The sequence below is a fragment of the Saccopteryx leptura genome, chromosome 9 (genome assembly GCF_036850995.1).
Source record: "Saccopteryx leptura isolate mSacLep1 chromosome 9, mSacLep1_pri_phased_curated, whole genome shotgun sequence".
Taxonomy (NCBI): Eukaryota; Metazoa; Chordata; class Mammalia; order Chiroptera; family Emballonuridae; genus Saccopteryx; species Saccopteryx leptura.
In genome coordinates, this window is record NC_089511.1 from 62,177,771 (window position 1) to 62,202,615 (window position 24,845).

At 34.4% G+C, this 24,845-nt stretch overlaps 1 protein-coding gene across 6 annotated transcripts in view; it reads left to right on the forward strand.

Moving 5' to 3' along the window:
• CABCOCO1 (ciliary associated calcium binding coiled-coil 1) overlaps positions 1-24,845 on the forward strand; it is a 121,991-nt gene that overhangs the window by 79,328 nt on the left and 17,818 nt on the right. Inside the window, exon 6 of one of the 6 annotated variants that reach the window (XM_066349703.1) lies at positions 5,815-5,889. The exons of the other annotated variants lie outside the window; for them this stretch is intronic. Within the exon in view, the coding sequence (XP_066205800.1) occupies positions 5,815-5,850 (36 nt within the window). The 3' untranslated portion in view covers positions 5,851-5,889. Of the gene's footprint in view, positions 1-5,814; positions 5,890-24,845 lie in introns of those variants that run through there. 6 annotated transcript variants of the gene reach the window in all.

Here is a 24,845-nt window from a genome sequence, read left to right on the forward strand (position 1 = left end):
TGCAAAACTCAAACTGTAAACTTTATTGAAGAGACATAGTCTCTTCTTTGATGGAAATATGTAATGTTAAAAATGTAAACTCTTAGAGTTTAAATCCAATGCAGTGTCATCCAAAACCTGTTAAAATTTGTGACTAACATACCCTCAATGTGGAATATGTGGACTGATGAGAGAGTATAATAAAATTATTCTTCCACTTGGAATTATAAAAATATGGTATAATGAAGAGAAACATCCTACCAGATGCAATGTTATAGAATCTGGTAAAGACCAACCAATCAATGTGGTACAATAAAATGTTTAGAAATAGTTGTGATCCTATATAGGATCTTAATATATGGTATATATGAAATTCAAATCAGTGACTGAAATATGGAAAAAATAAAAAATGCTCATTACCAGTTTACTCAATATATCAAAGAAAATGCCAGATAAATATATAAAGTTAAAAATGAAACCATACTAGAACAAAATGAAAATATGAGCGAATTCATTTTTAATTTTGTTTATAATTTTGTATGGAACAGCCTTTCTGAGTATATCAATTAAACCATCAAGAAGAAGATTGATAATTGTAAAACATCAATATTATATTTTTAATAAAAGAGGTATCAAAATTGAGTTTGAAAATGTTTTTTTAAACAGAAATATTATTTTAATGTATATTAAATAAAAGATTAATAATTTCACAAATGAGTAAGAAAAATAAAATTACCCCACCAATAAAATAAACAACGTAAATAGCATTTCATAACAGAAGATACAAAATGGCCAAAAAAATGTATGAAAAAGATATTTAGGCTCACTAATAATCAAAGAAATACAAATAAGATAATTTAATACCAGTCTCTTTACTAGATTGGCAATCCTGTTAACCTGTGTGTGAGAGACTCCCCTACACTGTTTGTGGAAATTTAAATTGGTTTTTTTTCTAGAATGTAATTTGTTAAAATGTATCAATATTTTAGAAAGGCATACTTTTGACCTGGCCATTCTAACTTTAAGACTTTATTCAAGGAGATAACTCAACACGTGCAGAGATGAGTCTGTAAGGATTTTTATCCTAGTGTTACTTTTTACAGTTGTGAAAATTTGGAAATAGTCTTCTCCAATAAGAAATTAATTAAGCACATATTAGCACATCCATCCAACTTAAGACTATATACCCATTAAAAATTATGAGCTCATTTTTACACAACATTGAAAAGGAAAGATTACAAAATACTAATGTCTTGTTTTTCAGATAAATGTATACATATATAATATTAAATATAGCAATATAAAGGTATGACTTAATAAGTGAATATTTGATTACATAGAGAAATATCTGAGAAAATGTTTAAATGTTAATGGTTTAGGGGATTTTGATATATATTTTTTTGCTATTTTATTGATTAACCTCTTTTGCAATGATTCTGTTTGTTTTTATGATCAAAAAGCAAAAATAAAATTATTTTCATTGGTGAGGAAATATAATGATAGAGGATATGTTACTCTTTCATAATAGTTAGAAAATACTGTTTTTTATGGAGTCATGTATAATTGCCCAGAATTGGATGACTTTCTTTGAACTCCCACATCATTTATGACACTTGTATAAATTATAACAATAAAAGACAAAGAGTAAATTTTAAGTTATTACCTTTTATTAGATTATAGTCTTTTTAAAATTTGGACTATTTCTTATTTAATTGACTCACCTGCAGATCTTAACATAAGGAAATAGTAAATATTTATTGAGTTGAACCAATTGAACATATGCAACCATTTCAAAAATCATAATCTTTATAGCTATATTAATAAAACTAGAGTTCTTAAATATTTTAAATTTTCAAATTATTTTATTGTCAAAAAACAAACTCTGCATACTAAATAAAGCAAAGCAGAAAGATGAGTTTATTACAAGTTTCTTACTGACAAGCCAGGAAAATCAAGGCTACAGGAACAATGAGTTCCTAGTTGCTCACATCACAGAGTTGAGAGATTACTATAGAATAAATAAAGAGGTTATTTTTTTTTTTTTTTTAGCTGATTGGTTACCTAGTGGTCTTTTTCATTCGTATTAAGGTAGCTGAGTCATGGAAACAAGGAAGTCCAGAGATGACGTGTACAGACTTGATGTTTGGGATTGGCTATTGTTCTCTTGATTGCTGAGAAGAGAGCTGTAAATTCCTGTAATGTTAGGTTAAATTTCCTTTATGAACCTGCTTTGATTATCTCCATTTTGTTCTTGACATGGTAACTCCATTTTAATTTGGTTCTATACAAGTTACAAAGGGAAAGACTTAAATTGGCCAATCTGTAAATCTCAAAATAATTTTTACAATAGTAAGATTTTACTGGTATTCTCAGAATATTGAAGAAAGAGACTTAAACTGTTCCATGCTAATTAAAATGGATCAGAAGGAGCATTGGAGTTCAAAGACTGTACCGTCAAGCGCCTTACACACAGTATTTCTCTCAAATAAAATAACTAGAAATGTCTGTTTTCATCCATAATTGTCTTCAAATAGCACAGCTCTGACTAAAAAAATGATTTTCAATGTATCTAGAATAAAAGAAAAGCAGAAATGCTTTGCTGATAATTGTTTGGCATTCTGTTCCTTTTCTATGTTTTCTGTAATGTGCATATATGATTATCCAGAACATTTTCTAATTTATTAAATGATCAGCATGACTCAAAAAATAAACCAAAAGAATTTTGAACACCTCACTGGTAATATTTTTAAATATTCCTTGAGCTGGAACAATTAGATGTTTGAATTACTCTGAATGCTAATGTATGAATACTTTTTCTTCAGTTTCACATTTATCTCTATATATAAACTATTTAAATCTGAGTATAATTATGGAATATGTTAGTGGAAGGAAAGCAAAGTGTTTTATCAATGCCTGTAAGCATCGTTTACATTAGCATCTGATTCAGAATCAGTTTAAATTTTATTTCTAGAGCCTTAAAATCTGTGGTTCACAAACATTCAGTGGTTTTAGACTAGAATGTCATAGGACTAAAATTTTTTTCAATTTTCCTCTATTTCAACATGCTTTTGAATGCACCTGAAGATACGGGTATTTTATCTTTCTATACAATTTGTTTAGATTCTGGTGGGACATAAAAGTGAGACTAAGAGGCATGGACAGGAGTGTGGTGGTTACGGGGGGGTGGCGGGAGGGAAAGAGGGAGAGGGGGAGGGGGAGGGGTACAGAGAGAACTGGATGGAGGGTGGCGGAGGATGATCTCTCTTCGGGTGATGGGTATGCAACAGAACTAAATGACAAGATAACCTGGAAATGTTTTCTTTGAATGTATGTACCCTGATTTATTGATGTCACCCCATTAAAATAAATATTTATTAAAAATATATATATATACAGTTATTTTTTATTCATGTTTATATTCAGGACCTTTAACACTTGGCATCTCAATTCTTAGATGTTTGTCAGTAAAAATATCTTTCTTGAAATATGGAAATATGATACAGATCTGATAGTATTGCAATTGGTGTCAGTATATACAAGGCAACACCAAACGTTACCAGGTGATTGCAGATCTCTGAGCAAAAACCTATTGATAGGAAGCTAGCCTCATACGTAAACTCATTAGGTACCCCCTTTTCAAGTCAAATGAAAGATACCTATGCATTTTTTGTCTTCCTTCCAAGTTAAATATATATATATTGAACCCTTGTGATTACAAGGGAAAAGAAATATAACAATATTAGTTTCTTTTATATGTTGCTTCTATGGCTAACCTGATTGTTTCAATTAATACTGAATAGACTCCAAAAGATGCCTTCAGAATTTGTGTTTTCAAGAATTTTGACCAAAGTTTCTGCCTCATACCCTTCAGAGGCCTGAGAGACATACCAGGGTCCAGCTTTCAGTTAACACAACTAGGGCAGTGTAGGGGGCTGAGCCAAGATTCTTAAGCCTTTCCTCTTTCCTTTCTTCATCCTCTTCCCATTACCCTTTTTGGAGCCTGGCTGGGAGCAATGGAGACAGATAAGGGCAGCAGAGCATCATATGTCTAGGGTTGAATTATACTGGCACAGTTTTGAAAATTGGTTATATATTGGGGTTGGGGAACTGAGCAAGTAAATATATCAAGAACAATAAGCTTTGTCACTATAGGAGAAGGGAGTTATATATTTGGTAAGGGGGAAGACTACAAAACTACTTGGTGTTGGAGTTAGTGTGAACTAATGGGATTTAAGTTGATACACTGGGAACAAATTTTTTTTTATTTTCTGTTGCATGAGGTTTTAGAACTGTTTCTATATATTTCTGCATCATTGATTCCAAATCTGAAATCCGTTTTTCAGTGCATGCTCTAGTTTTTATGCAATTTTAATTTTTTTTTGTTACACTTAATGGCATGCTTGGTTTTTAAATTGGAGTTAAAGGGCAACGACTCTTGGATTGAACATAACCACAAGGCAATTAATGTTTTACAAACATTTCTTTTAGATCATTGTAGTTGTTTTTAAATGTAAGAAATTATTATCTGATAAAAACACCCTCTTCTTTTGTTTTAAGATTGAATCATGGCTTCTTTGAGTAGGCATAAGTGTAAGAATAGTCCTGACATATTCTGTTATATATGTGGCTGTTACACACTTCAATGTCAAAGGCACAATATTTCTTTATTTGTGACACGTACATATATTGCCTATTTTCAAGTTCCCCTTGGCAATCAAGACAAGCATTGGGCTCCTCATATTCTGTGTCATAATTGTGAGGAAAAGCTTCATGATTGGACAAAAGGAAAATGCAAAGGAATGCCTTTTGGTATTCCCATGTTTTGGCTTGAACCTAAGGATCATAGCAGTGACTGTTATTTCTGTCTGATCCATGCAAAGGGCATTGGCAAGAAAAAATGGCGTATGATCACATATCCTAATATTCCTTCAGCAATATGACCTATCCCTCACTCTGAGACACTCCCGGTTCCATTTTTCAATGGTTTTATTTCTTTAAGAATGAAGAAAGTGAACATGGTGATCAAGTGTATTTTGATAAGATGCATGAGGAAATGGTTGTAGAATCTGAAGGGTCTTCTTCTGATGCCAAGCAGTCATTAACCCCTCAGCAGTTAGCCAAACCGAATTGAATGACTTAGTAAGAGATTTGAGCCTATCAAAGAAAGCAGCTAAGTTTTTAGCCTCCAGCCTTCAAGAAAAGAATGTACTTCGCCGGTCAGCTAAAGTATCCCATTTCAGGAAGCGTGAACAAATTTTTGTGGGCATTTTTCCAAAGACAAACACTTTGTTTACTGTCATATCAGTAGTCTTCTCAGCCAGCTAGTTGTTACCACTTACACTCCAACAGAATGGTAGCTATTTCTTGACAGCTCTAAACAGTCTGAAATGTGTTCTCCTACACAACGGTAATGTTTGTGCAGCAATTCCAATTGGTTATTCAACTAATCTGCAAGAAGATTATAATGACATAAAAATTGTCCTCAACTTTCTGAAGTATGAGGAGCATAACTGGATCATTTGTGTGAATCTTAAAATGGCAAATTTCCTGCTAGGACAATAGAGAGGTTTCACAAAGTATTCTTGCTTTCTGTGTTTGTGGGACAGCCGAGCTCGGGAGAAACACTGGACACAGAAGGAGTGGCAGAAACCTGAAGCTCTGGAAGTAGGGATGCAAAATATTGTGAATGAACCTGTAGTTAATCGAGACAGGATCATTTTTTCCCCACTTTACATCAAACTTGGTTTAATGAAACAGTTTGTTCAGGCTTTGAATAGGGAAAGTGAATGCTTTCAACATATTCTTTCTGCTTTTCCTGCCTTGTCTTTCGAGAAGATAAAAGCAAGTGTATTTGATGGACCTCAAATTTGAACCCTCATACGTGATGAAGAATTTGCCAGGGAGATGAATAAGGAGGAGGAAGCAGCATGGCAGTCTTTTGTGGTGGTTACAAAGAACTTCCTTGGCAACAAAAAAGCAGAAAACTATGAACTTCTGGTTCAAAGGATGCTGTTGGCTTTCTGTGACATTGGATGTAACATGAGCGTTAAAATTCACTTCCTGAACAGTCACCTTGATAAGTTTCCTGGAAATCTTGGAGCTGTTAGTGATAAGCAGACTACTGCTGGAGCATCAAACGAGATTGTCCTCAACAAGTACACAAACGCAAGAGCTACAAACGAAATTTTGCCTGAATAGAATTTAAATAAATTTTTCGCAAATTTTATCATTAAAATAAGTGTTTTAATATGTTCTATTTTGAAATTTAGACAAATTCTGATGTAATCATATCTTCTAGTGTATTAATGTATTTGTTGCATTATGTAAACTACATTTTCACAAAGATGATGCCCAAGAAGACATTCTACTTCATTATGTTAAACTAAATGTTGAAAAATTTACAATAAGATAAAAATCTAAAATCTTGAATTGCAAAAAAAAATGTAGCTTACAGAGAAAAACTAATGTCAGATTTGAGATCAGCACACTCTAATTAGGTAAGAACATGTGTTTTTGTGGATGCAACAAAAATTTTTGTTCCCCCAAGCAATAGAAGATGATAGATAATAGATAGGTAGATAAACAGATAACCATAATCATAAAATGAAATGTAGATTTTATTCTTATTTTGTCTGCTGAGATGGTCCAGACAGGGGTGCCAGGTGGATCTCGGTTGGGGCGCATGCGGGGGTCTATCTCCCCCCTTTCACTTGGAAAAGAAGAAAAAGTGAATAAATAAATAAATAAATAAATAATTAAAATCATAAGGGACATCAGATAAACTCCAAAAGAGGAATATTCTACAAATTCACAGTTCTAGGCTCTTCAAAAATGTCAAGGTCAAAGAAAATAAGAAAACCTGAGGAATTTCTATAAATTGAAAGAGACTAAAGAAACATTTAAATAAAAAGTTTCTGGATTATATCCTGAACCTATAAACAATATAGGATAATTGGAAAAAATCTATTGGAGTCTGGAGATTATATGGCAATATTACATCAAAGTTAATTTTAATAGCCATTCTGTGGTTACTGTCATTGTACTTCAATGCATGTTGAAGTCTAAAGAAATACAGCATTAGTCTGCAATTTCATTTCAATGGTTATACAGGAACTCCATTATTTTTATAATGTATGTAACTTTGAAGTTATTTCAAAATAAAATAGTAAAACAAACAACAGGAAAATGATTTTGCCCAAAATTCTTTTTAAATTTTATGGTCTGAATCATTAGGGATGCTGTCAGTGTTCCTTTGGGCCTTTGGGAGAAGCTGCTTCCACATTTTCTGGATCCTTTTTCTGTTGGATCTTGTTACATAACCCTGCATAATAGAAATGAATAACAAATATATAAAAGATGCTCAACAACACTACTCAAAAGAGAAGTGCAAGTCAAAGCAACTGTAAGATGTCATCTCACACCTTTTACAATAGTTATTAAGAAGAAGAAGAAGAAGAGGAGGAGGAGGAGGAGGAGGAAGAGGAAGAAGAAGAAAGAAGGAAAGAAAAAGGTGTTGGTGGCCCTGGCCAGTTGGCTCAGTGGTAGAGAGTCGGCCTGGCGTGCGGGAGTCCCAGGCTCGATTCCTGGCCAGGGCACACAGGAGAAGCGCCCATCTGCTTCTCCACCCCTACCCCTCTCCTTCCTCTCTGTCTCTCTCTTCCCCTCCCGCAGCCGAGGCTCCATTGGAGCAAAGATGGCCCGGGCGCTGGGGATGGCTCTGTGGCCTCTGCCTCAGGCGCTAGAATGGCTCTGATTGCGGCAGAGCAATGCCCTGGATGGGAAGAGCATAGCCCCTTGGTGGGCATGCCGGGTGGATCCCGGTCAGGCGCATGCGGGAGTCTGTCTGACTGCCTCCCCGTTTCCAACTTCAGAAAAAGAAAAAGAAAAAAAAAGAAAAAGGTGTTGGTGAGGATGTGGAGAAATTGGAACTCTTGTACACTGTTGGTGGGAATGTTAAATGATGCAGCTATAATGGACAATAGTAAGAAATTTCCTCAGAAAAATTAAAAATAGACTCCTGTGTGATCCAGCAATCCCACTTCTGGATATATAACCAAAAGAATTGAAATCAGGATCTTGAAGAGATACATGTGCTCACAAGTTCAATGAGCATTATTCAGAATAGAAAAGATAAGGAAACAATCTAAATGTCCATCAACAAATGACTGTATAAAGAAAATGTGGTAGATACATATAATGGAATATTGTTCAGTCTTTAAAAAGAAAGAAAATCCTACCATTTACAACATATGGATAAATTTAGAAGAAATTATGCTAAGTGAAATAAGCCAGTCATAGAAAGACAAATACTGTATGATTCCACTTATATGGGGTATATAAAATAGTCAAAGCAACAATAGAATGATAGTTGCCAGGGTATGAAGTTGTTCAGTGGGTATAAAATTTCAGATATGCAAGATGATTAAGTACTAAAGATCTGCTGTATAGTGGCTGTTAACAGTATGGTGTTATGCACTTAAAAACTTAAGAGGGTGGATCTCAAATTGTTATTACCACAAAAATAAATTAATAAAAGAAAGGTGGAACACAAAATCTTTTGGAGGTGGTGAATATGTTTATTACCTTAATTGCAGTGATGGTGTAATGGGTGTATGCATATATCTAAACTCATTATAATGTGTACATTAAATATATGCAGTTTTTTATATGTAAAATATACCTCGGCCCTGGCCAGTTGGCTCAGTGAATAGAGCATCAGCCTGAGATGTCTTGAGTTCTATTCCCTGTCCGGGCACACAAGAGAAGCAACCATCTGCTTCTTTCTCCTCCATAACCCTTCTCTCTCTCATCCTCTCCCATAGCCAGTGACTCAGTTGATTTGAGCATTGGCTCCGGATGCTAAGAATAGCTCAGTTGGTCTGAACCCATCAGCCTCAGGCACTAAAAATAGCTCTTCTTACATGAACATCATCAGCCCCAGACAGGGGTTTCCAGGTGAATACTGTATGGGGTGTATGTGGGAGTGTGTCTCACTATCTCCTCTCCTCTCATTTAAAAAAGTATTATACCCCAATAAAGCTGAGAAAATATTTTAAATATAGAAGTTCTAAAAAACAAAAAATTCAGTAAATTGATTGTCTGGTTAGCTTGATTTCATATTTAAAAACAGGCCCTGGCCGGTTGGCTCAGTGGTAGAGCATCAGCCTGGCGTGCAGGAGTCCCGGGTTTGATTCCTGGCCAGGGCACACAGGAGGGGCGCCCATCTGCTTCTCCACCCCTCTCTCTCTCCTTCCTCTCTGTCTCTCTCTTCCCCTCCCGCAGCCAAGGCTCCATTGGAGCAAAGTTGGCCTGGGCGCTGAGGATGGCTCCATGGCCTCTGCCTCAGGCGCTAGAATGGCTCTGGTTGCAGCAGAGCGACGCCCCAGATGGTTGGGGCGTCGCCCCCTGGTGGGCATGCTGGGTGGATCCTGGTCGGGTGCATGCAGGAGTCTGTCAGACTGCCTCCCCGTTTCCAACTTCAGAAAAATACCAAAAAAAAAAAAAGTTTGATTATGTATTATTCTATTATTTAAGTATCTGACTATATAATTTGCCAATTTTACATAAAAATAATATTTTAAAGTAATTTTTATTATATGCAAGCAGATTTTCCAAGTCTTAGTTATTTTTATACTTTTAAATCTACATTTTGAATTCTTTATTGGATAAAGAATCTGTAAGAATGAGCTAAATGAAAAGATATTTAAATTAGAACCATCTTGTCCTAAATCCCCAGGGAGTGATGAACTGGTATTTTAATTATCAACAAATTTAATTATTTAACCCAGGTGCAAACCATCAAAAATTTAGAGACCACCTCTGTTTTAAGCAAGAGCTTTGCCTTTGTATGAAAATATGATGCCATCAATGTAGAATGCAGAATTGGGAAAGAGCTGTCAGATTTGTACAGTGATTACATTATTTTGATTTAACTATAAATTCCATAATATTAAAGCTATCAATATTAGACTGTAAAGAGGCATATGTACCACCACAAAGTTAAGCCCTGTTAATATAGCAGAATTTTCATCATTTTAACTTTCTACCAGTTCTCTCCTCCATTATTAGAATTTACCTAAATGTCATTTTTTGGCAAAACTGTAATGAAATGAGTAATTTTCTTAATGGAAACAGATTTGTTATGTAAAGTTATAGAACGGTGTAACTATATCTGTAACTGCTGTTCTTTTTACTCTCCAAAGTTAATGAAACTGTCTATTTAATACAGTTTTCTTGGACTTGTACAACATACTGTTAGTCCTCAAAAAAATAAGGCAAGGCCCAGAAAGACACATGGCACCTGAAAAGATTACAATTACTTTTATATTGTTTTAACTCCAATAAAATATCTCAATATTTTATCTCTTGAGGAACAACTTGAAAATCCACCAGTGAAATTGAAATTTAGGACCACGGACATTTTAAAATCTTAATTTGGACCAAATCTCCATCTTTATCATTACGGTAAATGTTTCAGAACCTTATTGGGACAAGGTGAACTAATTTGGAAACGATTTGGTATATATGTTTTTATTATATTTCTATATTCACTAAGACTGATTTACCTATCTACTGTCTAGTTATCTAGATATACCATTACAAGTAATATTTATATATAACATTTACATATACTATTTATAAATACATACCACTTATACATAATAATTGCATTTCAGTTGTGATATCTTTAGGTTTTGATTGTTTAACAAGATGGTTCTAAAATACTCCTGCTCTTTGTTAAAATATTACATAATTTTAAACTATTTAGATTTTGCTTCATCTAGACTATGGATCGTACAAATTTTGCTGTATTTTGAGATAAGATTTTATGTTGAATGCATGCCACAAAATAGAGTAAATTACCAAGATGACCTTTTTGCCAAATAAAAAATATTTAGTACATGTGAAATCTACGTACTTTGAATTTTGAAAACAGAATTTTTTAATTCAGGAGAAGAACTCACTATTTTAGATGTTTAATCAAGGGCCAGAAAATAACAGAATGGGTTGCTGTAGTTGCAATTTATACCAGAGTCACACTATAGTGCCCTCCTGTGGAGGTTTGGTTAAACCTTCATTTTTGTGCCTGTGAGAATGTTTTTCAAAGTGACAAAAATCATTGCGTTCAAATTACTGAAATTTGATATAGTTTTGTCATATTTTTCATTTATAACTAGATGTTTAATGACTTTTAAAATATGAAAAAACATTGACAGTTCAGAAGATTTGAAGTTCAAAATACAAATTGAAGCACGTTGGTTTTTATCTACATTTCTTATTTTATTAAAAGAGATTTCTTTCCTTGATTTTTCCCTAAATAATTAATTAATCAAGGAAAAGGGGCATGATCAAATCCTTAACTAGAAAGATAAATTCTTCAGCTAAAGCACTTTCAGATTTATGTAATAAAAACTATTTCATTGTTGGAAGGGTAAAAATTATATTTTTAAAGTATAAAAGTTAAGAAATTACAAAGTTTAATCTAGACTATATACTTATTTATATTTGAAAATAAAATATGTAAAAGGTGACAATTTTCCAAACCCATCCTTTTTTTCTGGTTCAAGATTTAAACTTTCTTTCTGGGGATAAATTAATGTTATATTAGGTATTTATTTCAAAATATTTGGTTTGTTTTTATGCCAGCTCTAAAGTTTCTTTACTCTTAGTTGCAGGAATTTGGACATGTGAAATTAATTACCGTATGTGGCATGCACACATGCATACACATTCATTCCCACATGCACGCAACCTTTTTACTCTTGGTGCACATTTATAATCAAGTTCAATGTGTATAAAATTCTCAGATCAGTGGGTTTAAGTGTCAAGTATCCAATAGTTCCTGTTGTACTTAGTCTTTTCCTCCAGTAGCCCCTGCTTTACTGCTCAACCTTTTCCATTTGCTAAGGCTAAGGATGCCTGCTAACAACTCAAAAATCTAAAGGCCACCTTCCTTCTTAAATGGGAAATTAAACAGGTGTTAAAACCACTAGAACCTTATTAAGACTTTCTTATAGAAGTGGGAGAGGGAAAAACACTAAAAGGAGTTGAGACAAGAACCAGAAAGCTATCTGTAGCATTTTATGTCAACAACAAATACAATGGATTTTTGTCCCTTCACATTAATCTCTTTCAGTCTGGTTCCTGCAAATGGAAAGGGTGAAACACTGGTTTTTCAAACTTTAAATGTCTATAATTACAGACTATTAGGTAACTGGCAGCATTCATAACTAGAGAAGTAAGAGGAGTTCTTTCTGAAGCAATAGCCATGATCAAAGAGATTATGAGTCAGCTCATCCAAACTGGAAGTGTTAAAAAATCTTAAAAACAAAAGTAGAGTGAGAAAATGTGGAACAGAGTGGAGGACTGCATTAATTTTCTTTAGTAAAAATAGCTTAATTAGTTAGACCATGGGATTTTAGATTCATAGTAGAGAAACTACATCTAACCTTAATATTTTAGATGAAGCATGCTTAGTTCTGATCATGCTTGTTCTTCCATGTTCTAAAAAGAATCCAGAAGAATAGAATTTTCTAAGGCCAAGAAATAGGGATTTCCATTGATAAGCAATGGTGAAGTCTAAGGTATCTTTGGAGAACAGTAATATCAATGGAATAAAATTGGAGCCTAGCCAGAAATTTTTCCTCAAAGGGATCCGGGGTTAATCCCAAAGCCATTTTCAAAATGAGCATCACATGGTCCATAGTGAAATTGGAATATGTGGGGCTCAGAACAGAACTTCCTCAGAAAGCTGATTCATACTCAGCAGGAATCAGTATCTCTTTCTGGACTCCAGGCAGGCCAGAGAGGAGTTTTCCCTCAACAAAATCAGATCAAGTCAGGGAGGTGAAATCATTTAATACAAGATAATGGTAATCCTTACATCTTGAGTCTGGAGCAGCCCAATTTAGAAAGCTAAAATCAATCTGATGCCAATACAGCTTAGTCCCCTTACACTGACATTTGTTGGGCTTCTACTATAGCATAGACCAGGGGTCGGGAACCATTTGGGCTGAGAGAGCCATGAATGCCACATATTTTAAAATGTAATTCCAGGCTCTGGCCAGTTGGCTCAGTGGTAAAGTGTCAGCCTGGCATGCGGGAGTCCCGGGTTCGATTACCGGCCAGGGCACACAGGAGAAGCATCCATCTGCTTCTCCACCCCTCCCCCTCTCTTTTCTCTCTGTCTCTCTCTTCCCCTCCCGCAGCCAAGGCTCCATTGGAGCAAAATTGGCCCGGGCGCTGAGGATGGCTCTATGGCCTCTGCCTCAGGTGCTAGAATGGCTCTGGTTGCAACAGAGCGACGCCCCAGATGGGCAGAGCAGCACCCCCTGGTGGGCATGCCGGGTGGATCCCGGTTGGGCGCATGCAGGAGTCTGTCTGACTGCCTCCCTGTTTCCAACTTCAGAAAAATGAAAAAAAAAAAATGTAATTCCATGAGAGCCATACAACAACCCATATATGTTATGCATTATCCAATAAAAATTTGGTGTTGTCCTGGAGGACAGCTGTGATTGGCTCCAGCCACCCGCAACCATGAACAGGAGGAGTAGGAAATGAATGGATTGTAATACATGAGAATATTTTATATTTTTAAGGTTATTATTTTTTTATTAAAGATTTGTCTGCAAGCCAGATGCAGCCATCAAAAGAGCCACATCTGGCTCGTGAGCCATAGGTTCCCGACCCCTGCCATAGACCCTGGAATTCCTCTTGGAAAGATGAAGGCCTTACCTGCCAGTAGTTGACTTTATAGCTGTCAGTGTTATCATTATCTATCATCTAATTCTTGCAGGAAACTTTTCTATTTTTAATCTTAGATTTTTTCCCCTCTTTATTCTATCATGTGAGCTTTGGCCAAACCACTCTGAAGACTTGATGAAAGGTGGGAAAGAGAATGAGTAACCAAATCAGATAAATGGAGGAAGAAAGGAGCTATTGAAGAGATGCTAACAATTCTGACTCAGTTTTTCCTATGGTCCCTTCCTTTACCAATTCTGAATTTTGGGTTATCTTTAACAGCTAAGTGCTAATCAAATACACCAACATCACTACTCTGTATTGTGAACAAATGTTCTTCACTTTTAATTTTTAAACTTACATTTAAAACAATTTTAATAAAAGTTCCAGAATCAAATATTATGTTGTAGTTTCTCATCTCAAAATATTTATATTTTTAAAAAAGCTAACATAAAAAGTAATATATATATATATCTTATTATACTGAACAATAGATGTAGCAGTCTGAATATTTTTGCCTATTATAAACAGTAAAAATCTCATTAATTCAAATGCAAATACCAAAATTTCAGACATATCAATCTGGTCTGCACTAACTGTAAAACTTTAGTCTATAAAAGAACATAGACACATAATGTAGACAAAATTACATGAAGGCTGTTTATAAACAGCCTCTTGCTCTCTGAAGTAGGACAGGGTTAGAATTTGGCAGCATTCATTGTTTATACGCAAATGGACATTGCTAATTAATTATAAGTGAAGTGGGGGGTTTTTAGTCATTAAAGTAGATCCAGAATCTCCACATGTAACATTTTATTAACAGCTTATTCCAGTTACTATACCAATGTTTTTAACAGGTGTCCTGCAAGAGAACTAAGACATGCATAAAAGTATATGTGTCTATATTCTTAATTTTCTCAACAATGTAATATTATAAATGCTTAGGAGAGAAGTTAATTTATTATAAACAAATGTTGTCTTGGGTGTGAGGGCTACATTCTCTAGGAATCCAGGCTGAGAGGCTGAGAATTGCTACCACTCAAAAGTGAAATTCTATTTAGAAAATATTCTACATTTCAGGCTGCTGTCAATTCAGACTGGCTTTCCACTCAAGTCATCCAAATTAATATTTGGTAGATATATAAGTAACCTTAATTCTTCAGAAAGTTTAGCTCATATTTTAAATTCCATTTTGGGTAAAACCACTTATCTAAATGCTATAAGAAGCAATTCTAGATTGCAGTTGTTAGGCATATGACTGGTATGCTAAAAGCAAATTAATTTGGTGATGTTATACACAACATTTTGAAATGAAAATTATTAAGGATAGGAAGATAAATTATGAAAATAAGAAATTTAAAAAATAGGATCAGGATACAGCAATGGAAATGGGAAGGAATGGACAAATATCAGGTATATTATAAAGAAAATTTAACAGAAATTATGCCCATTTTGAAAAGAAAAACAAATTAAAGTCAATCAAAACTTAGAGTTGAGCAAGAGAATCTAAAAGTAATTGTGCCATTGACATAATTAGAAAAGACAGGTTTTCACAGTGATAGTAGAAGTTGTAGTGATGACATTAAGTTTAATGTAATGCTGGGATGACAAAATAGAAACTTCCTACACGTAGTTGGAAATACAGATCTAGATAAGCACATTAGAAAGGTCACTGATTGAATTGGGAAAGGGAACTCTTTTATAACAAAGTATATTTTGCCATCTTTGTACATCTATGTTTTCTGCCACCCACTATGATATCATTATACAAAGGTGCAAGCTCCAAGGTCATGCGATGTGTGAGTGTGTCCTTTAGGGCCAGGCCCTGGATATGGGTAAGCAGTGGAGGAGAAACTGCATGTGAAATGTATGGAGCTAGAAGCTAGTCTGTGGAAAATTTAATACTCATCAGCTGTGTAAAATGTTACTCACGTCTTGCAAAAGGAGCTAGGTGACATTTTAAGAACTCTAAAATATATTTTTGAAGACATGGAATAAAAACCCAAGTGCAAATGAAATGCAAACATTTTATTCAATAAATTTTGAATATACCATTTTAAAAGGAATTTGGATAGACTTTTGGAATGTTTTAGCTCAATTGAGAGATCACAACTTCTGATTTGGATATATATTCAGAGTACCTTCCTTTGTCATCTCTAAATTGATTTATTAAAAAACTGAGACAAATTCAAAATATAGTAGAAGACAAGAGCAATATGGATGAGCAATTAAATTCAATAGAAATTATTCTGACATCAATGAGTAAATTGTAACCCTAGGAATCCAGATTATAACAAAAGTAGTAATTCAATAAGAGGAAAAACTACACTTTAAATAGAAGCAATAATAGGCTTCTAGATTGCTTGTTAGTCCAATTAGTAAAGAGGAGTGTATCTGGCACTTCTATAAAAAATACTAGCATCAGTGAAGATAGCATCAAATGTATAATATACCTCTACATTAAAAACATCAACACATATTTGTTAATGAGTGCCAGCTATTCAAGGAAAAAAAGAATATTTTAAATTGATCAAGTAAAAAATAATTTTTAATTTATTTTTTGTGATATTTCTGGACTTTGTCAGCTTTCTAATATATATAACTTTGTTAATTTATCATTTTGTATATTCACTTTTGCAATTTCTATATATTCAAATGTATATATAATATTATATCATAATTTAGCTTCAGTCTCCACAATACCTGCTCTGGCTGTTTTTTGTACATGATTCTTACTGGGCAGAGGAAGCAAAAAACCAGTTAGGAAATGATGACTGTGTTACAGGTGGTTTGGAAAGGATGGTGCCCGGGACAGTAGAGAGAAGTAGATTTCAGGTATATTTCAGAGAAGATCTGACAGGACTTTATTAATTATATATGAGGAAAATGGAGGAACCAAAGATGTCCCCCAGGACTCCGATGGGTGTGTATTAGCCCCATTGCCTGGAAGACAGGGGAAGGAACAGTTTTAAGGGAAGAAACAGATTTTCTTTGGACGTATTGAGTTTGTCATGATTCCCCCCCCATACCACACTGCCTTCCATGCTTCCACATTACACCTACTAGTCATACCTACATTAGACTATATACTCGAAGAGGACAACTGAACTGCTTCTTATCCTCACGAACATAAAATTTCTCATCAGTTGAATTTAACGTATCGCATCAACTATCAGACCTAGATTTATATCCTTTGAATCAAACTCTACCTACAAAAAATGCAAATGGATAAGAACCCGGGTTTAAAATGAAATAGAGCCCTGGCCAGTTGGTTCAGTGGTAGAGTGTCAGCCCAGCATGTGGAAGCCCCAGGTTTGATTCCAGGTCAGGACACACAAGAGAAGCAACCATTAGCTCTTCTACCTCTTCTACCCCTCCACCACCCCATTCTCTCTCTCTCTCTTTCTCTTTCTCTTTTTTCCTCTCCCACAGCTATGGCTCAGTTGGTTTCAGTTCATCAGTCCCAGGTGCTAAGGATGGCTTCCGTGGAACCTCTGCCTCAGGCACTAAAAAGTAGCTCAGTTGGGAGCATGGCCCCAGATGGGCAGAGCGTGAGCCCCAGACAGAGGTCGCTGGGTGGATCCTGGTTGGGATGCATATGGAATTTTATCTCACTATCTCCCCTCTTCTCAACTTGGAAAAGAAAATAATAATAATAATAATAATAATAATAATAATAATAGAATGAAATATCACCTTAGAACCTTAGTTCCATCACCTGCTAATTGTAGGGCTTGAAATGATAATGCAACCCCTCAGAGCCTCTTCTTTCTCATCTAAAAATGAGAATAATTTTTCTTATTTCACAGGATCACAAAATAAGACAACGTATTTAAAATGCTTATCACACAGTACCTAGCACACATGAACACTCAAGAAATGGTAGAATGCACTTTGGTTTTCATGCCAATACAGATAATATCTATAGCAAAGACACCACAAAATCAGTATACTAGAAAATGTTGAGAGAGAAGTTACATTTCTGGTAAAGAGCATACCGTAAATAATTTCAGGAGAGGATAATAGATTTCTGCACCCTTTAAGCCCTAAAAAGGGGGAGGGAGACTAAAACACACTGTGAGCAAAAATAGAATGAATTTACCCAATTCTTTACTGCACTATTTAACCTCTGCTTTCTTAATCATATGCCCAGCAGGAGAAAGGATGTGCTAAAACAATTTATGTGTCATGAACAAAGCAGCCACAGATTGTAGCTCAAAAATCACACTAGGAAAACGACCAGTTGGAAGTAAAATAATAAAGCCAAATTTATTTTTTTTAATTGAGTCTTGAGTTACAAGCAACCCTTTAATTACATTAATCAAGTAAGCTTTCTCTCAGCAAATGACGAAAGAAATACATTGTTCTAACTTCTGCTAAACTTATTTTTTAAATTGCTGGATATTATTTGGACATATGGAAAATAAATCCCCTTGAATTTTTTATTTATTTTTGATCGTTTCCATGTAACTATAGTAAATCACAAACATGCATTTACTTCTAGACATAACTTACTCTGAAAGACTATAAATCACATTTTAAATTTACAACGTTCACAACATATAAATATTTAAAATATTAGCATTCCTAAAACAAAATTTTGGTTTTTGTTATTAGACTTTAACACCCTAATTTTTATTTCTATTGTTTTGATCTTTAAATTTTCAATATATGTTTCCATAAAATATACAAGAAAATGGGCTCTACCAATTTGATAATTGTCAGGTTACTTGACCCATTTGACAGGTGAAAAACCTAATGCTTATAAGAAAATAAATGACTTTCCCAAAGGTTGTATATTTATTAAATTACCAGAGCCGGTGCTAAACCAAGGCCTGTTTGAGCCTAGCTCTTCGCCACTACCATGTGCATCTCTTGTCTTGGAATGTTCTCCTTATGTCTTTATGCTTTTGTACATCCCCATTTACTTCCCCTCTCTGTCTTTCATTTTAGAATTTTTTCTCTCTATCCAACCCTATCAGCATGCTAACACCTATTTGTTCTTGAAGATTGAACTCAGGTACCACGTCCCTTTTATGCTTTCTATGAATCCCTGCCTGTCCTCCTTCCCAGTAGAACGAAATGGCTGTCTTATCTCTATATTTCTCAGACACACTACATATAATTCTAATGACCATTTTATTCTGCAAATTACCATTTGTGTAATCCATACCAAGCCCCACCCCCAAACATACATGTGCTTGTGCATGCACGTGTGCATGCACACACATGCACACACACACACACATACACACAGTTAATTGCACCCTCCTTGAAAGTCTATAAATGTGTGTTGGTTGTCACGGAGTCCCCAGGATCTAGAGAGTGCTTGGCTTGTAGTGCATGTACACTAAAAATGCCCTGAAAATGATTGTATAAATGAGAAATTTTAAAACATGGAGTGCCTTGTTTTCTAAAAAATTTGTGAAAGCTTTAAGGAGAAGCTTGGAGTTTAGCTGAACTTTTTAAGACATATAGGATTTATGGAGGAGAGAAAGGAATGCTAAAATTTAAAGCAATGTATTTATAATAAACCCTGAATTGAAAATTTTCATTACAGGAAATGTAAAGAAAAATAGATTTCTGCCATTACCAGTCATACTCTGAGAATAAAGTAAAATAATTAACATTTTACAGTAAAGACCCTGAGAATGTACATTAAACATTTTATGTTTTCCAGCCTTTACAATTTGTTATTGCTATGTAATGTACACTTTGTTCAAGCAAGTACAACAAACATGGCATCTTTGTAATCAATGCCAACAAGCAACCCAGCAACAATTTATTTAATAGTTCATAAATGAAACTTGTTTGAGCCAGATAGTTTGTCTCAGATAACTTGGTTCATGATGAAACAAACGACTAGCTCTGCTGCAGGAGGCACTCCTGTGCTGCACTGGCATATCAGCCCTCCTCACGCTAGGAGGTGCTAAGGAGCCAGCGCAGATATCCTCAGAAAAAGAGTTGCCATCAACCCTGGAACTTACTCACTTCAGCACAACAATCGTAAACCAGCTCAGGCCCTATCTAAGAAAAAAATACAAACACTGTAGTTGTCTTAGTAAGAACAGTTTATTCAATAAAGTTAAAATATGGCAAACACTTTGGAAGGAAGGTGCTGTAGTGTGCATTTTCACTTCCAAATGCATACCTATATTCTGCAGAACTGTATTTAAATAGATCATCCATTTGCTACTCTTTTCTTGGATTATTGTCTGATCCTTTGAAAGAGTAGCAGCATTTCACTGCTATTCCTGTGTATATGGAGTCAGTAATGTTTGTCAAGAGCTTTGGGAGAAAAAAAAAAAAGACTACATAAATGTCAGTAGTTATTAATATTTGGATTTTTTTATATTTAGCTATCAAATGTGTTTTCCATAATCTATTACCAGATGTCTATTTGTGTCCCTCTGCCTATAAATATTTTAAGTAAAAATAACTATTAACCAACAGTATTTTTTCTGTTCTTCTTTATAATAAAACAGCAATTTTCAACCAGTGTGCTGCAGAAAATTTTAAAACATGCAATACCTAACTATTTAGTTGGGACACTGACCTCTTTCCTTTTAGAATATCAAATTTTAAAAAATGACAACAGCCAATACAACAGTAGCCATCCAGAGTGAATGAATCAAAATTAAATCTTTTTTTTTATCAGATAGTCAAAAAGTATAATTTTTGGTATGTTGCAGAATTTTAGTAATTCATCTAGGTGTGCCATGAGATAAAAAAAAAAAAAGGTTAAAATCACCATGATAAAGCAGTAATTTCTGTTACCAGAAATTAACAATTATGCTTAACTGAGTTTATTTTAGCCTTTTTTAAATATTCAAATGATTTAATGTCACCTATTCCTCTAGCTTTGAGTAGGTATAAAAACTAGCTAGCTGATGCACCCCACCAAGCACGTCCTTTCCTTGCTCTTCTCCGAATCTGATTCCCTACCTCATACACCATTCAGCCATCAGTTAAATAAAGTGTGAATGGCCCAATAGTACTCTATTCTAGACCACTTGTAGCCATTTTCACACATTATTATAATTGGTTGCACACGTATTTGTGTTCCCTGCCTCCTACTTCACTTCCAGACTATAAGCCCTGTGAAGCAGTGCAGTGCCCCTGCCTGTGATGTGTCTGCCGCAGTGGAATGTACCTGGACCAATCAAATTGAACTGATACCTAAATCTTACATAAGAGGCACAACTCTTGCTTTTAAATATGTTACCTGCTACAACATAAAGCTTACTAGCTCATAGCAAATCCAGTAAAATTGTGGGGTTTTTTTACTTTTTCTTAAATGATATTTCCACTCTGTTTACTTTGAAAAATCCAATGTACTAAAGAAAATATATAGTGGTAGAGGTTGTGTGTGTGTGAAATAGTTGGGTTGACGTACAACTGGTTCTTGAGACTAGAATTCAAATTCTAGTTTAGATTTAAAAAACAAAATAGATTTGAGGGCTGCTTGTCACATGTCCAATCCACTAAGGATTTTTAAAGAATCATACAAATTCCCATATTTGGCATTGACTCATAAGATTAAGAATACATCAGAAGTTATTAGCAGAGCTACATTTAGCAGTCTACAAATACAGGCTTAAGCTAGCAACATTCACCCTTCACTTTTATGGCCACTAAATTTCACTCTAGTTTTCATAATAAGAAGAATAAATATAATAATAAAATCTTGTTTGTATAAGAGGTTCAACTTGTTAAAATGCATTGAGACTTATGATACTTTATAGAACACAATTTATACTCACTTTGATGATTTAGAGGTGATAACTTCATGTGATTCATTGCCACCTAGTTCTGGATTTTAATAATATAATGACTCGTCATGGTTTTTACATTACTTAGCAAACCAGCTTGGTTAAAACCATTGCAGTTGTTTTTACTGGGGTCATCTGAACTCTGGTTCCCAGAATGTTCATGAGAGGGTCGTGCTTATGTGTTCTGAACAGCTGTAATCTATCATGGCTGGTGCCAGGTCAACACATTGTGAGTTTACAGTGTCAGTCTCATGAATTAAAGCTTTGTTGTCGACCAGCTTGCTATGCAATTATTTCCAGCTCATATCCTATAAATCATCACTCTTCACATGACAATCAGCCATTTCCATCTAGGATTCTAAGCATTCATGTTTTGTCTTAATTGTGCTGCCTGATTCTGCACCTAGAACAGTGTGACATGACTGGTACCGATAACTTAGAAAATAAATTTTACTGTCACTAGAACCAATTTAAGAAATATTCCTGTTCTCACTTTTTTTTTTTGTCATTGAGCTGTTTGGTATTTATGTTGAAATAATAGGAAATGAATTTAAAATAGAAACACTTCTCGTGTCTTATATCAGCAAACAAAAAAGAAACATAATTTACAATAAATTAGCACAGCAGTTGTTAGTGTAGCTCAGCTTTATTTTGTAATTCTCACACCTAAACTCACAAGATGACACTTTTTCTGATAAGGTAATCTTCATAAGGTAGTTCTGTGGGTGATTAAATCTGATAGATGCTAGTGAGATGGTAAAATTCTGATATGGAACAGCAAACGCTTTAAAAAAATCTTGTTAAAATAATATCTTATGATCTACCAATAGAAAACTCAGTCTCATAAAAGAATCAATCAGTTACAATATTGTATTTCTGTGTCTAAAATAAAAATAAAATTATTTACCAATAAGCAAATAAACTAATTAGCAAAATAAACTGTAAGGAAAGGAGTATTTCTTAGAATATAGAATTATTACTGTACAATATTATCTTCCTAGTCATTTATTAGTGTTTATCATTGTTGCTAAGCCAAACAAAATAGAATGTTTCAGACAGAAACAGAAGCTGAAGAAGTTGAATGTGTCTTTCATAATATTTTGATACTCTGTTCTTCAAAACATGTCTTAAATACCAGATCCTTCAAAGGTAAAACCTTCATCTTCTTCTAGGACAATCATGAAAATCAGGTGACTGATGTTTCCAATGATATTTCAATTGAAAAAATCTGTGAAGGCTTTGCTATAGATTGTGTAATTAGATAAACTCAATTAATACTATGGCTTAATTTGCAATGTGTTTTGTTATTCACATGTTTTTAATCCTGGTTTCTTATTTCTAGCAGAAGAATTTCAAAATGGTAGCTCATTGTTCTTGCTTGTTTTTTATTCCTTAAATGCTGCTAGCTTTGCTACAATAGATTGATATTATAATCAGTTAAAGCAGTATATTACAGCATGTGTTGTTTTCGGATTTTCTTATCTATATATCAGTTGCCTAATGTACGGAACTCATTTATAAATACCGGGAAGTCCCCTCAATTGAAATTAACATGCTGGGCCAGATTCTCTAGCTTCATTAACAACCCCTCATACCAAGGCTGTGTTCATACAACTGTGAAAATCAGAATGATCCTTCAAGGGTTTTCCTGGCCTGAATAATTTCCTCATCTGGGAACATGCTACACCCATCCTAATATTCCAGTCTTACCACCACAGTCTATTCTTTTTGCATAACTGTATCTAGCATGGACAGGAAGAACCCATTAGCAGGGTAGAAATATGTAAAGTCAAGGAGATGAGCTGGACACCTAGATGAGGAACATCCTTAGTTATTGGTCATAATGCAGGGAGAGTGTGGGAATGAAAAAAAAAAAACTTAAAATTTAGTGTCCTGTATCCTGTTAAACTACATAACAGGGTGAAAAGTGGTGGTAAAATTATCTATTGACCATATGAGACCACAACGATTTCCTATATTTAATTATTCAATAAATATTTATTGCTTTCCCAAATTTATCAGCCACCTGCCAGGCAGTGAAGTGGGGAGCAAAAGAGACCAACTCTCTATCCTTGGAGAGTTTTGTTTAGCGTTATTATAGACATAAATATGCAACAAAATATGAAGAAAAACAAGCTTCACACTTTCAGCTCTTCCTACATGCCAGGCACTGAATTAAGAGGTTTATGCATATTGATTTAATCCTGACAGAAATCCATGTGGTAGGTACCTATCGTTATCCCCATTTTCTAGATGGGGAAACAGTGGTCCGTGCTATGGGACCATGAATGAATACGTATCCTTGGAGAGTTGCAGTTATGTCTTCTACTTGCAACCATGACAATATTTCAAAACAGCAGATGATATAAGGGTTTGGTTTGGTTTGGTTTGGTGCAATGAATTTTCAAATAATATTCATGCATTATTTGTTTCCTCATCAAAGAAATGAATGATTCAAACTATGAAAATAGGTGCTTAAAATCCCTAGGACAGAAGCAATACTATAGTCCCCATAGGAAAGCTGTTGAAATAAAGCCAAAGTACCCCTAGGTCTCTCTGCTAGAAGACTAACTTCTTACAGCCATCTAATTCCTTTTATGAAATGTATGCAAGTGATTGGGATCTAGAGTTGCAGGATAGGCAGTGAAACTTGTCCACAACAGAACTGATATAGCCAAACCCAGGTTTGACTTTGAAATTGTATCAACTATGAAAATTATTTCAGGGTCCTCTGTCATGAGTAATTGGGCTATAATTAATTTTAATCATTAAAATGTAAAAATAATAATAACCACCAAAATAGTCTATATAGTCAATTTTCTGATAAAGTAATTTTTTTTCCATTTGTGATTTTAATGGCCTCCAGAAAGATTTTTGGAACTAAGTGTTAATTAAAAATATGGAAATGGATTTAAAGCACATTGCAGCACACACAGTGGAAGAATAATTACAGATTTGTTCACACAGCCATCCCCATTTTCAATGTATTTTTTAACTGTCTAGAATATTGGTCGTTTTTCTATATGCTTGTTCTAAAAAAGAAAAAAGAAAAGAAAAACTGTAATTTCAATGAAAAATAGTAATACAGTTACAACAAATAGGACAAATTGCTACTTGAGCAGGAACATGCAGTTTTAGTCACCAAAAGCAAACTGATGCTCCTGTATTTCCTGTTTACATGAATGCATTAAGCATGAGCTCAGATTTCTTTATAAACCAAATGCTTTTTATATCTTGCCATTTCTTTTAAAAAATTAATCAACCCGCCATGCCTTACTTTTGTTGACTTATTTTTGAGCAATGTGCTATAGTGTTTTAAAGAACTAGCGAACAAATTCTTTTTCTGAAATTCCC